The 13,569-nt window shown below is 54.9% G+C and overlaps 1 protein-coding gene across 2 annotated transcripts; it reads left to right on the top strand.

The window, feature by feature from the left end:
- Positions 1–4,781: 4,781 nt before the first annotated feature.
- On the top strand, positions 4,782–12,867 carry NRROS (negative regulator of reactive oxygen species). Of its 2 annotated transcripts, none has more exons than XM_013186176.3 (3): positions 4,782–6,107; positions 8,370–8,493; positions 8,745–12,867. In XM_013186176.3, exons 2-3 carry the CDS (start codon positions 8,386–8,388, stop codon positions 10,704–10,706), a joined length of 2,070 nt encoding a protein of 689 aa, XP_013041630.1. In that variant the 5' UTR covers positions 4,782–6,107; positions 8,370–8,385; the 3' UTR covers positions 10,707–12,867. The 2 variants fall into 2 exon arrangements, with proteins under 2 accessions (XP_013041630.1, XP_013041629.1); XM_013186175.3 differs by lacking the exon at positions 4,782–6,107 and adding an exon at positions 6,158–7,388.
- The last annotated feature ends 702 nt before the right edge of the window (positions 12,868–13,569 follow it).

The following is a 13,569-nucleotide window of genomic DNA, read 5'->3' as shown; positions in this document are numbered from 1 at the left end:
GGAAGTGCTCCCTATCTTTCCTTAGGTGTTACAGACCGTGGTTTGTTTTTTCCCTTGTCTTCTCGTCTTCTCTCCCTTTGTTACCCTCTTGAATCTGCCTTTCATCATCAGCTGTGTAGAAGGGAATTTCCCGCTGATCCGATCACCTCCAAGTATACATCCACGGCTACAGAAGCTCGATGTGTTATAAATAGCTCTGGATGCTGGCAAGAACACAACTGCAAGTGCTGTCTGTGCCACCGTTCTCCACATGCAGTTCTTGCACGATGCGGGTAATTCAGTGGCTTCTGTGGCCAGGAAAGTGCAGTGCTGAAATCTGTTCTGGGATCCTTTTTCACATTTGCAATACAGGTTTTTAAATGGGTTAGGAGGACGATGTGCTTGGTTTCTGTAAGAGATACTAGACTACCTCACACTGAGGTATAATTCAGTCTCAAGGAAAAATTAACGAGGTGGTAAATGAGCACTGAAAGCTTTTCCAGCAGTGATGCCGGATCTGCTAATTTCTCCTATACGCCGCATTTTTCATTCTGTTATACGTAGTGTGACTTCAGAATGAATTCTCACACCTCCCCACAAGAGGGCAAAGTTAACAGCGCTGTGGGAGCCCGTACCTTGAATTTCCAAAGCTTTGTGCAAAACTAGGGTTTAATGTGGAACCTTCTCTGCTAATGTTACCTCCATTATCCCCTTCTGCTTTTGGTTTTTCAGGGGATGCAGAAGTAGAGTTTTTGAAATATACTTCTTCATTTGAACCCTTGATCCTGAAATTAGAGTTTATTAAGATTTATTTTCCCTGACAATAACCTGAGCTGGGACTTCACAATCACCTGCAAAGGCAGGGAGGGATTTGGGAGACTCAAAGCAAACATCACCACTGCTGTTCAGTGGCAGAACATGCCTCTAGTCGGTCACTTACCGGTCTGTTTATTCACAGACCTGCTTTTCTTCCTTTCAGGCATGTGTGATCTGTGGTCAAAAGACTATTTTAAATAAATCAGTAAATAAAAATATTCCACTGCAGTTGAAAAAAGTTGTCGAAGGGGGACTTTAAAATAAAACTCACTGTATATTGCAAGTGGTGTTTATTCTTCTGCAGTTTTGCAAGCTGAACGAACAAGGGTGTCTCCTTCCTGCTGTGCCTGCACACGCAGATTTGTTGTGAGCTGGCTGGAGTTGTTTCATGTTTGCTTGATTTATTTTAATTTTTTTAATCCAGATTGCTCTACTATTGTTAAAAGCTCTTTGGTTATATGTTTACCTGCAGGCAGTGTTTGAATGGAGAATAGTATGAAGGTACAGCCTTGTCTGTTCTTGCCTTCTGTGTGAAGTGCCTGATCTTCTCGTGAGCTCCCAGTTTCTTCAGCTCAACCTCCAGTAATTTTATCCAGAAGCAGCAGGAGCACTGAGTGCATGCGAATGAACGGTTGTCCTGGGACGCACAACCTTTGTGGGTCTACGGTGTTTTATTGCTCAGGGCCTGCGCTATGTCCCCAGGTGTTTTGCAAAGTGATTTTATTTTTTGTCCTTTCTTGAACTTCTGAATTCAGACTGTGAACTTGCTCTCATTTGCACAGCACAGGTTTCACATCTTTAGAGGCAAACATAAAGCCAGTGACAGATGTGAAAACAGCTGGTTTACAGCAGCATGTATGCTACAGCTACAAAATGTCATTCCCTTGCACACCTTCAAGCACAGTTATGTACCTGCAGCAAGACACACTGGTATCCTTAAGTCCTGCTCTCTTTGCTTAAATCAGTCCACCAGCTTTGGTTTGCAGTAGGTGAGTTCAAAACTGAGGCAAGACAAAGCTGATCGATAACAGGAAACTCAGCTGTTTTCAACCAAAGTAGGTGAGCGTGTGCTGTGTGCTTGAGCCCTCCCTAGACCCCCTGCAGCTGAATAACATATTAAATCTGGGAGGGAGTGTGGATTTTACACCATCCACAAAATCCCCCGGTACCTGTTTGCATGGTACAAGAAAGACTACAGCAGCTACAAGAAAGACTTCAGTGGTTGGAAGCTGAGAGCTTGCGCTTGAGGGTATGAAGTTGTGGTGTTTCTTCGGCATCCTACACTCAGGAGAAGTAAGCCATATCCAACAGTTTTTAAATGGTAACTTAAACAAGTGGGCTCTGCCAGCTTCCCAAAAGGCTATCGGTATGTACCTTTGTATTTTTAGTGCTGGATGAACCTGCCAATAAGGAAATGGATGTTGACTAAAATATTTTTTGTATGGTATCCCAAATAGTGCAGTGGTTAAAGCTCTGCAGCCCCTGTATCCACCAGCAGCAACAAGCAGTGGATTTCCAGGGAAATCACCTCTTTGGGGTGTTTTGTTGTGTGGTGTGGTGTGGTTGGGTTTTGTGCTCAGGTGATGGAACAGTTTCCTCCCATCTGAGATGGGCACCTGAGCCCTTATGGAGCTTGAGGGTAGGATCTTATGCTTTGTAAACTGCTGAAATATTTTTATTTCACTTTTAGCGTACAATCAGCTGTTAAATGAAGACTTTTAGCTGCTCTTCTCAGTGAGAAAAAGGAGCACAGGAGGGGAGGATCTGCATTAGTAGCATCTGCCTGAACTTTCCCCGTCTCGTGTTCCTGTATTAAGTCTTTGCACATGGGGGCGAGAGGACAATGTCAAATTGAAACCTGAAAGCCTATGCTGAGCATCTCCCAGATGTAGCTGCAGGGATGAGGTCTCAGATATGACAATGCCTCTTCAGTTTAGGCTCTGTTTAAAAAATGCAGAAACTCATGTCCTGGCGTGTTTTTGTTTTCTTACACAAGTTCAAGGACTATGCCCAAAGTGCAAGCGGGCACTCTGGTCCTGAAACCCTGCAGGCTTTGTCACTCATCCCAAAAGCGCCAGAGAGGTGAGATGCTGAGCCCAAGGGAGGAGGAAGATGACTTGGGAGGGTGACCGTGGCGGCTTGATCCCAGCGCTGATGGCAATGCGCCCTGGGGAGTGCTGTGGCGAGGCAGGGCCCTCGGCCCTCCCAACCGGCAGGGCAAGCAGGGTGGGGACGTGCTTGGCTTGGTCGGGAGCTGAGATAGTTTCGCTTCCCTTTGCATGAATGACACAATTTCTCACTTCTCTTCAGCAGAACAGCAGCAGGAAGGGAGTATGTGTGACTGCAGAGGGGAGCTGGTTTTCATGCCAGCTTGCATCGCTGAGTGATGTAATGGCAGAAGCTTTCAATACCTTCCCGTTCTGGTGATCAAAGAGCCTCCAAGTCCTGGCAGTTTTACCCTAAAACCTTCAGTAAATGCACTAGGATGGGTCAGCTGCTTATACTGCTGGCCTCAGCTGCGTGCATCTCCCGTGGGTCCCCGCCGGAGGCCTGCAGCCCCGCCGCACGCTGCCGGCCGAAGCCGCCCCCTGTGGGCAGCAGGCCTCAAACCCGGCCTGGGCATGGCGGGTGGACGAGGGCGGCGGGAGGCAGCGGCCGGGGGAAGTGAGATCGCTTCTGCGGCTCTCCCCGGCCCGCTTCCTCCTCATTTATGTTGTGTGCGCTGGCAGAGGTGGGAGCAGGGAGAGCGGAGACCACAGGGACGGAGCCGCCCATGCTGGATCTGGCCCGGGGCCGGCGCTGCCCGCTGGGAAGAGGATGTGGCCGAGCCACTGACCGGCTCCCCTCTTCCCTTTCTTCCCACGCTGTGCTTCCAGAAACGCGCTTTTGCTTTCTACTAAGACCTTCTTGGCCTTCCTCTGGGCCCCTTGGGGGATGCTTGCTCCCTTCAGGCACTGGGGCTGAAGGGAGGCTCCTCTCTGGCAGCGGTGCCGCGGGCTCCTGCTTAGAGTGCAGGTCCTGGGCCAAATGCCAGTGGCTCGCCTGGGCCCCTAGTGCCGGGCTCGTGGCACAGTGCCGGTCTGGTGGGTCGTTTCCTTCCCCACAGGTGTCGGTGTGAGAACTGGTGCCTCACTGCAGAAGCAGGCGAGCAAGCGAAGCCCCGCGCTCCCTTCAGAGCAGTTTTGGAAAGCGATACCCAGAGTTAAAGACCCCTTCGGATCCCCTCTTTTCACCAAAAAACCCGGAGTGAGCTGGGAGGCTCCTGCTGGCTGCAAATAGGGGAGCAAAGGTGGGCTTTGCTGCGGTGAGCGGGTAAAAGTGGAGCACGGGAGCCGCAGCCGGCCCAGGCGAGGATGTTCTGGTGGCAGCGTTCACAGGCATGGCAGCGGCTGCAAAACCCAAGGCTTAGCAGCCTGAAGTTTTAATTCGGTTGTTAACATCAGCGCTGGCACGTGTTTCCTTGGAAGAAGACAGAGGGTGGCTGGGTGAATAAGCAAGCACGTTGTTCTGGCGACAGCTAGGGTGGAAGAAAAGAAAAAAGATTTTGAAGCTGATTATAGATCGCTGATTTGTTTCTTGGTTTGCACTGCTCATACTTCATCTTAAACTGCCAGGCACCTGGCAGCTTCTGGGATAGGGCAGAGCTTCAGCACGTAGTGCTGCTGTATCCAGAGCAGGTGATTAAATTAAGGGACTTCTTCACTTGCATTGTCTTGATACCTTTGCATTCACTGTGCACGCTTCAGCCACGTGGCAGTTTGAAAGATTTGATGTGGGTTTTAAAGGCGGATTTTCTTTAATTTTCTGAGTCCTTCCCGGCCAGTATTTAAACACAGTTTCCCATCTAAAAGGCTTTTTTTACGACCTGAACCCCCCAGCATCTGACAGGTCCTGCTCTGAGGGGCACCAGGGCTGGCAGAGGACAGGGTGCTGCTCCCACCCCTGTCCCTCAGGGGAGATGCTGGTGCTTCTGCTGCCGCTGCTCTGGCCCCTCAGATGGGATGCTGCTGGTGACAGACCCCCGACACAACCCGCTTTGAGGTCTTGAGCCCTCCTAATGTTTTCTGTAATGCTGTTTGTGGTTTCCCACGAGCCTGGACGTTGTCATTTTCTGTAGGTATCAATCTAATGTCTCGCTAAGCAGCTGCTTCTTCCACCCGTCTATTTTCATGCTGCATCCTCCCCACAATGGGCAAAAAGCTGGGGACTGAGCACGGCTGGAGGCTTTCCTGGGATGCTTTGCACCATCCTGAGGTGATCTTGGAGGTCTCTTCCAAACTAAATGATTCGGTGATTCTGAGCATTCTCCCCTGCGGAGCTGCTCATTTAATTCCCTCCAGTTCTCCACTGCTGGGGCAGCAGATGCAGCCCGGGGAGAAATGTTTCCATTTCACTTTGCCCCAATGGCCAGGGCTGTGGTCTTGCTCGGGGGGAGGAGGGGAATCAGTGGAAAAAAATCACATTTCTTGCAGGAAAAAAGAAGGGCACACTGGTGTCTGCTGGGCATCAGAGGCAGTGGGTTGCTGGTTTCTGTCGCAGTTTCTCCATTCCCCCAGGCACTGGGTGCAGTGGTCTGAGGCGACCAGGCGGAGCTGCCCCTTTTCTCAGGATCTGAGCTCCACAACCTGAGGGTCTGTTAAGGGAAAAAGACGGGAGATGGGATGGAGGAGGCTGGGTATAAAACCTTATGGAGGATCCTGATCATTTTCTGCAGCTGCAGGAATTGCTGTGGCACACTTGGGCACCTCTGCAAGCCGAATCTCCTTCATTTTAGCCCAGCCGTGCCATTGAGCTGGATTGAAGCTTCATAAAGAGTCAGTCAGACTGGCAGCTCAATCCCTGTGCCTTTACTGTGCCAGTAAAAAAGAAAAAAAAAAATCCCCAAACGTGCAGCTGGTCTTTACCGGGAGAGCTCGCAGTGGGGTGTGTGATGCTGCTTGAGAGGAAGAGGAGGGGGGCAAGCTGCAGCTTTGGGGCATTTTCAGAACCACCCGGCTGCAGGATGTGGGGAAAGTGTGAAAAGCAGGGTGCTGCTAGGGGCCTGTGTGTGGAGATGGGCTGTGGGGAGTGGCCCCGGTGTGTGGTTGCTTTCCGAAAAGGGAGGTGTGGGGGGCTCGGCTTCGGCCAGCCAAATTCACTGACACGGGATGAAGCGCGGGATAAAACCCAGTTTTCTCTCCCTGGGCCACCAAGGAGCTGGCAGAGGCTGCTTTGACCCTTGGGGCACCACCTGACCTGGTGGCACTGCGTGGATGTCATCGAAAGTTCTCCCAGGAGCCTCTGGATCAATGGGGAACGGTGTATGGTCGCAGGTGAGGATGCTCGGTATTAAGGTTTCCCAGCCCTGGGGGGAATCTCTTCCAGCTCCTGCCTTTCTGCCTGTCAGGTGAGTGCTTTTGGTGTGGGCTGGGCTCGTGGCAGGGTTTTAGGGATGAGGAGTGGGTCTGTAGTTATTGGCTGGTCCCAGCGCTTCATGTGACCTCGAGCAACACCCTGGGAATCTTGCCCCGCTGTGGAGTTTCTGACATCTGCTCTGCTTCGCTTGGCCCACGAGTGCTTCTCTCTTTTCCTTCTTGATTTTTATGCTTCAAACTTCCTTGAAAATGCAGGAAATGAAACCACAGGGCTTTTTTTCAGTGATGTGGGAGCGCTGAGTGTCCTTCCAGAGAAGAAATGAAATTTAAAGTGAAGGCAAAAAGAAAAATAAACATATCTGCCCGCTCACGCGCACGGGCTGCGGGAGCCTAAGGACCCCTCGGCACAGGTGTCCGGCGGGTCGGGGTGAGCCAGGCAGCGGTCCCTCGGGGGGGATACGTGGTGTGCTGCAATAAGCAGGCTGCCCCATCACTGGCCGCACTTCAGCGGGGAATTGGGGTGCGTGAGGACCCTGGGATTGAGCTGCTCGACCCACCTTCACGTTGACTTTTGCATCAGTGTTGGTGCTTGGGAGCCCCCTGCTTTGGGATGGGCCAGACTTGCACCCTGGGCGCTGGCTTTGCTGGACGTCCCCGGAGTTCGCTCAACATCCAAAAATCTCACCTGGGTGCTGCAAGAGGCCGGGCGCTGGTGTCCCAGGGGTGCCGAGGGGATCAATTCCCCCCTGGGAAGTGCATCCCTGCCCTCGTGTTGAAGCCCGGGGCTATCAGGGGGTTGGAGGGACGCAATGTGGGGAGCGCCTGTGGCAGCGCCGCCCAGCCGGCGGCTGTTCTCTGCAGCCAAACCCAACCAACCCCAAAGGGCCCTGGCTCTGCGCTGTGGCCGTGCCGAGCCCCGGGGCCCTGCCCGCGCCCCCCTCCCTGCCCACGCCGTGGTTCCTCCTTGCTGCCGGGCTGCTTGTGAGTGCATGACCTGGGGTGTGAGTGCCGAGATCAAGTAAGCGAAGTGCCTCGCCGCGCTCGCTGCCTCCATGTGACTGCAGTTTCCGTTAGCTCCTTCCGCAAAGGCTAACTCAGCGCCGAGCCAGAGAGCGGGTGGGAGAGGGAGCCAGCGGCTCACCCCCAGCCTCGGCCCCCCGAGAGCCCCCCGAGTGTGGCGGTGGAGGGGCCGCTGGGCACAGGATGCGCTGCTGCACGCCCCGCGTGCCGCCCCGGGCGGTGAGTACCTGCCCCTGGTACCCCACGGCCCCGCCGGGGGGACGCAGAGGGGAAGGAGCTGCTGATGCTGGGGGAGGCCAAAGCTGAGCTGCAGGGAGGTGGCGGTGGGGGGAAAGGGTGAGTTGGGGTGGGGGGAAGCGGCTCAGAGGGGTTTGGGTGCCACTGCCGAGCTGCAGCCCAAGCCTGTGGGGTTTTGGGGAGCAGTGCTGTGGTGAGGACACCGCGGGGTCCCTCTGTGCTGTGCTCTGGCACAAGGCGCTGCTGGGGGTGAGGGCTTGGAGGGGCTGGAGAAATCACCTCACCCAGAGAAGGGTCTTCCCGCCCCCATCCCGGATTAATAAATGCCGATTTCACATTGGCTTTTGGCTGTCCCATGGAAGGAGATGAGCTGGGATGCGTCCTGTGCTTCCTCTGGGGTGTGAGGCTCCAGCTTCTCAGTCTGCCAAAAATAACCTCCGATTTCTTCTTCAAACACTGGCAGTTATGAAAACGCTGCTCGCCGAGCCCCAGGCGAGACCTCACTGCTCATTTGCCTGAGGTTCAGCTTTTCCCCAGATGCAAATACCATCAGCTCCGGTTCCACAAAATTAGCAACCGTGGACCTCGTATTGAAAAGCAGCCGCTTCCCCGGCTGCACCCCGGCACCTTGGGGTGGCAGCGAGCAGCAATGGGTGCTGGAGGGTACACGCTCTGGTAGCAGTGGGGTTGGTGACCCTGGTGGGCACTGGGGCACCGGGGGGGGGCTGTGAGCTCTGTGAGGCAAGGAAGCCTCTCCTCGAGGGTTGCAGCCGAGCACGCAACTCATTTGAGCAGGGCATGGTGCTCGCTGCTGCGGTAGGAGCCCATCACCTCCGGGCATCCCGGGCAGTGCAGGCGAGTGCTGAGGGCAGGAGGGTGCACGACTGCTGCCACGGTGGGTCCCCTGGGGAAAGCCGGGCCTTTCGGGATGAGCTTCTGACCCTCTCACCTCTGTCCCCACAGGAGAGCCGCTGCTGAGATGGAGGCCCTGCTGCCCGGTCTCTCCCTGCTTCTGGTCCTGCTGGAAGCGGGATGGGGAAATGGGGTGGGCGCAGCCTGGGCGGTGTCTCCTGGCAGCTGCAAGCATGTAAGTCCTCGCTCTCACAATCGTTGCCCTTCTGATCTCCTGATCCTGCCCTACAAACCCCAGGCACCTCAGCACCTCCAGACCTGGCCTCCCAGATACTGGCCTAGCACTGGAGCTAAGGCTTGGACTGGGATGTCGAAGCTCTGTCTGTGGAGCCACCACCTCCATCCCTACTTTGTTCCCCAAAATTCTCATCTCCCCCCCGTCTCCTCCTTCTCAAAGAGGTGTCACGTGTCTGCTTCTTGCTTTAGGTGCAGAGCACCGCAGACTGCACTGGGAGATGGCTGAGCTCTGTCCCAGGAAATCTTCAAGGTGATATCGAAGAGCTGTTGCTCAATGACAACACTATCCAGGTCCTGGGCCATGCCTCTCTGCTCCCGTACCCCCAGCTGAAGCATCTCAGCATGTCCAAGAACCGGCTGAAGCTCATCGAGCCTGGCGCCTTCCTGGGCAGCCAAGGCCTCCACGTGCTCTCCTTGGCAGACAACCTCCTCTTCACCAACTACTCGCAGACAGCAGCTGCTCTTTCTGCTTTGCCAGCCTTGCGGACACTTGATCTATCTGGAAACTGCCTCACTGAGGACATGTTATCGGTTTTGCTCCTGAATCTGCCGTCCTTGGAGTCCTTGTCAGTGGCCAGGAACATTATCATGAGGCTGGACTCCTCTGTCTTCACCAACTTGACGCAGCTTTTGGAGCTGAACCTGGAGAAGAACTACATCTTTGAGATTGACCAAGCTTTTGAAGGGCTGCAGAAGCTGCAGAGGCTCAACATAGCTTATAACTACATGCCATGCATAGTGGACTTCGGCCTGACCCAGCTCAAGGTGCTCAATGTCAGCCACAACATTATCGAGTGGTTTCTGGCCTTTGAAAGTGATGATCTCTTTGAACTGGAGGTGCTGGACCTGTCCCACAACCGGCTCCTATTTTTCCCTGTGCTGCCCCGGCAGAGTAAGCTGCACTCCTTGCTGCTGAAGGACAATGAGATGAGCTTTTATCAGCGTCTCCCCAACGGCACTTCCCTCGCAGATGTCACCGTGCAGTTCCTGATCATTGATGGCAACTCCACCAACATTACCACGGTCAACCTCTGGGACGAGGTCTGCTACAGCAACCTCTCCTCCCTGCGCCTCCTGGACATGAGCCAGAACCAGTTCTGGTACCTGCCGGAGGGCTTCCTGGCCAAGATGCCCTCCCTGACCCACCTGAAGCTCAACCAGAACTGCCTGGAGACGTTCCACCTGTCAGAGGAGGACCCCTTGGCCGTGCTGACGGACCTTGACCTCAGCCAGAACCAGCTTGTGGAGCTGCAGGTGGGTGCCGGGGCCATCCTGCCCAGCCTGCAGCTCTTCAACCTCAGCACCAACAGGCTGCGGGTGCTCCCTGCTGAAGTCTTCACCTACACCAGGAAGATCACTACAGTTGACCTCAGCCGCAACCGGCTTGACCTGTGTCCCCAGCAGGCTGTTGCAAGCGAGGCGGAGAGTCCTCCCTGTGTGGACATCAGGGGAATCGAGACCTTGAGTCGCCTCTACTTGGCTGGCTGTGGTTTGCGGGGACTGGACGGCCAGCCCTTCCGAGGGACATCACTGACACACCTGGACCTCTCTGACAACCAGCAGGCCCTGTCTGGGGACCCGGGGTGGCTTCAAGACCTTGCTGCCACGCTACGGGTTTTGTCCCTCCGGAACACCAGCTTCTCCTCCTCTGTGGTGGACTTCTCTGCCTTACAGAGCCTCGTGGCCTTGGACCTGTCAGGGAATTCACTGACCGCACTTCCCGGGACTCTGAGTGCGGTCAAGCTGCGCAGCCTCGACCTCCGGGACAACTGCCTCCCGGCTCTGCCCACGGACGTGGCACGGACGCCCCTGGTGAGGAGCCTGCAGGAGCTCTACCTCAGCCGCAACCCCTACAACTGCTGCACGCTGGGCTGGTGGGAGTCCCTGCAGCGCGTGGAGCAGCTGCGTGTCCCCGACGGGCGCGAGGTGACCTGCAGCTATGACTCCAGGACGCTGAGCGCCCGGGCGCTGCCCGAGACTGTCCTGCGGGCCTGCCGCTGGAAGGTGGCCAACCTGGCCCTCCTCTACCTGGTGCTCGCCCTGCCCACCTGCCTGACGCTCCTGGTGGCTTTCGCTGTGGTCTTCCTCATGCTCAAGCAAAAGCTGCTAAAAATGTTGAAGAGCCGGTGCGGGGCATCCAGCCCTTACTGATGGATGGGGATGAGGAGGAGAAAGGGCCAGTGGCACTCGGGATGGTGAGCGTAGGCGAGACCTTGGCCATGAGACGGAGAGGCTGAGAAGCAGCGTTTTGGCGCTGCTGCTCTGGGCACGTCCTCGCCCCTGGGCCACCCGGCGGGGAAGTGCTTTCCTCCATCTAGGGTGGTTGCTTTTATTTATTCACCCTGCCACAGCTGCCCTCCACGTGTGCCCACAGGAGGTGCCCAGGGGCCAACGCACCACCCTGGCACGTGGCTGCATGGCGCTGGCCCTGCTGAAGCCTCTGGTTGACTCCTGGTGTGAGCTGTGAAACCCCAAAGCCGCCCCGGTGCTTGGGAACTTCCATGGCGAACATTTTGCATTTGTGGGTTCTGGAGGGCAAGGGTTGAAATCTATGTGCAGAAGGTGAAAGAAGTAAGAGCGAGAGCTCTGTCTTGCTGGATTTGTCACTGAAACTTCAGCCTGCATGTCTCTGTGGGATATATCACTAAGAAAAAAAGGATTGAAACAGTGATGGTGCCCCAAGCAGAACAGTCCCCAACCCCATCCCACGCTGCCCTGGTTGTGGCACTGCTGCTGGCAGTGCCCAGCATGGCGGTGAGACAAGGTGGTGTCAGCGGGGCATTTTGGTGTGCTGCTGCTTGGATCCTGGCCAAAAGAGCCCCTTGGAAAGAACCTCAAGTTGCTACGATGTAAAATATTGACCGAAAGACACAAGAATAAATTATACTGCCAGTACTGTTTTTATCATGTTTATCTTTCCTGGCACCAGTCGTGGCGTGCCCTGTGATAAATGGGGCAAGCGAAACCCATGGGTGCCGAAACCCCAGCGTGGAGCCATGGGCAGGGATGCTGCAGGAGGGGAGCCAGCTTAATGCTGGAAAGACTCGGGAAAGACTGTCAAATCCGCCTCAGGAAACGGCTGTTTTCTGGCCCTATTTCAGACAGAAATAGCCAGAACTGAATCAGGTGCCAGCTGGGGAATCCCTCATGGCTGTAGCCCCACGGGCTCCAGCCTTGGTGGATGGATGTGGATGTGGATGTGTCCTTCCACTGCAGCTGCTGCTTCTCCTTTTGGCAGGGTGCCGGGGGGCACGGCCCCGTGCTGGGGTGGCAGCTGGGTGGCCGCTGCTGCCCGTTGTGTGTGCATTGGGATTGGGAGCAGTCAGCGTGGGTTGGCCGAGGGGAAGCAGCCGGATCAGTAGGCGACAGGAGCGGTGGGCGCCTTCAGCTCAACTGCAGCAAGGCTTTCGGCGCTGCCTCCCCGCCTGTGTTCCCAGAGCTGAGCGAGGTTGTTGTGCTCTGGGTGGGTGGGCAAGCAGGAAGGTAAAATCGGTTGGGTGAGCGGGCATGGAGGTAGCTGGGATTTGGTGATATGCACCTGAAAAGCTGGTGCAGGAACGGGGTTTTAATAAATAGGCATTGAGAGGTGCCAGTGTCGCTCAAGATACAAAACTCGGAGTGGAAGCACAATGTCCATGCAGCCTTAATTAACATAAATGAGCTTGCTGTGGGAGGTGTGTGAGAAAAAGAGAGCGATTTAATGATGAGCAAACCTACAGCCCATTTAACAAAAAAAATACACCTTGACCCAACAAGGCAGTGAAACAAAATGTCACATCAGCATGCCTCCAGGCCAGACTCTGCAGCTGGGTTCTTGCATCATCACGGGTATTTTTGCTGGCCCATCGCACCCCTGGAGGAAACTCCAAGGCACTCTTGGCGAGGCTGAGACGTCATTTCGCTCTGCTGCTCTAATCCGGGGAGGATCATATATTATTTTTTTTTCTTTAGAGGGAAGCAAGGGAAGTTGTTTCAACAGGGGCAGGCACCCCAGTAGCACTGAGATAATGCACCCAGGCTGTCTGCCCCCTCCAACGGTGGCCTCTGCTGAGCTAATGCCACGGCGTTACCAAAATCTTCAAAGCAGGAGGTTTGCAGTGAGAACAGGTGAGACTTAACACCATGCTTAAATATTTCTGTGATGCCTTGTGCCACCTGTGCCTTGGAACGGGGGCAGATCTTTCACCCCGTGTGCTTTGGCAGTCCTTCTGCCCAGCACGGAGGCTGTGACGCATCCGCAGTGCCCTGGGAGCGACGGCTGGGATCTTCCCGAGGAGCAGACCGAAGCTGCTGGGCTTTCTCTGCAGCAAGGAACCGCTTGCTCTGTGGCCACAGAGGAGATCATTGTCTCTGCTACACCAGTGGCATGCAGTCAGAGAGAGCAGAGTTGAAAACAGAAAAAAAACACGTGGAGCCTTATCTGATGTACAACAGGGGCTGCTGCTCGGCGCAGCCACCATCTTATCACCGCGCTCAGTAGGACGGCTGCCCCTGTGTCGTTTAAAAAGCTCCTGATCCAGCTGGCGACACGAAGCTGGGGCAGTTTGAGGACGCAGGGTGGGAGGAGATCAGTCTCCTCCCTGTGGGGAAAGCCATGGTTGGCTGGGGCAGGGGCTGGCTGCGATGAGAAGCCTTACACGGGATTTTCCTGGATGCTAATTGCACTGAAAGCTAATTGCATAGCTGTGCATCATCCTGCTGGGAGATCTTGCTGATCTTGGTCGCCTCCCACTTCCTACCATCACGATGCCGCAGATGGAGCGGTTCCTGGCGTGAATCCCTCAGCCATTGCTTAGTGCTCAGCTTGGGCAAAGCTTGACTGCGCTATGATTTTGGAAGTGTTAAGCTCCAGATGCCCCATACAGGGAAAACACAAGAAAAGGAGCACGGTATTTTTTCTCGCAGCCTCATTTCTGTGTTTTCAGTTATTATTAATGGTTCTTTGTCAAAACCCATCTGCAAGTCTTAATAAGTTTCTCCAAACCTGGGCATAATATAGTGTTATGGCAAGAGG

This window comes from Anser cygnoides, chromosome 9 (genome assembly GCF_040182565.1).
Source record: "Anser cygnoides isolate HZ-2024a breed goose chromosome 9, Taihu_goose_T2T_genome, whole genome shotgun sequence".
NCBI lineage: Eukaryota > Metazoa > Chordata > Aves > Anseriformes > Anatidae > Anser > Anser cygnoides.
Note: the sequence above shows the minus strand (reverse complement) of the source record. Positions and strands in the feature narration are given on the sequence as shown.

Coding starts and splice junctions, on each gene's coding strand:
- NRROS (XM_013186176.3), top strand. CDS start 8,386: ATGGAGGCCCTGCTGCCCGGTCTCTCCCTGCTTCTGGTCCTGCTGGAA. Junction 8,494..8,744: donor CTCCTGGCAGCTGCAAGCAT/GTAAGTCCTCGC, acceptor TTCTTGCTTTAG/GTGCAGAGCACCGCAGACTG.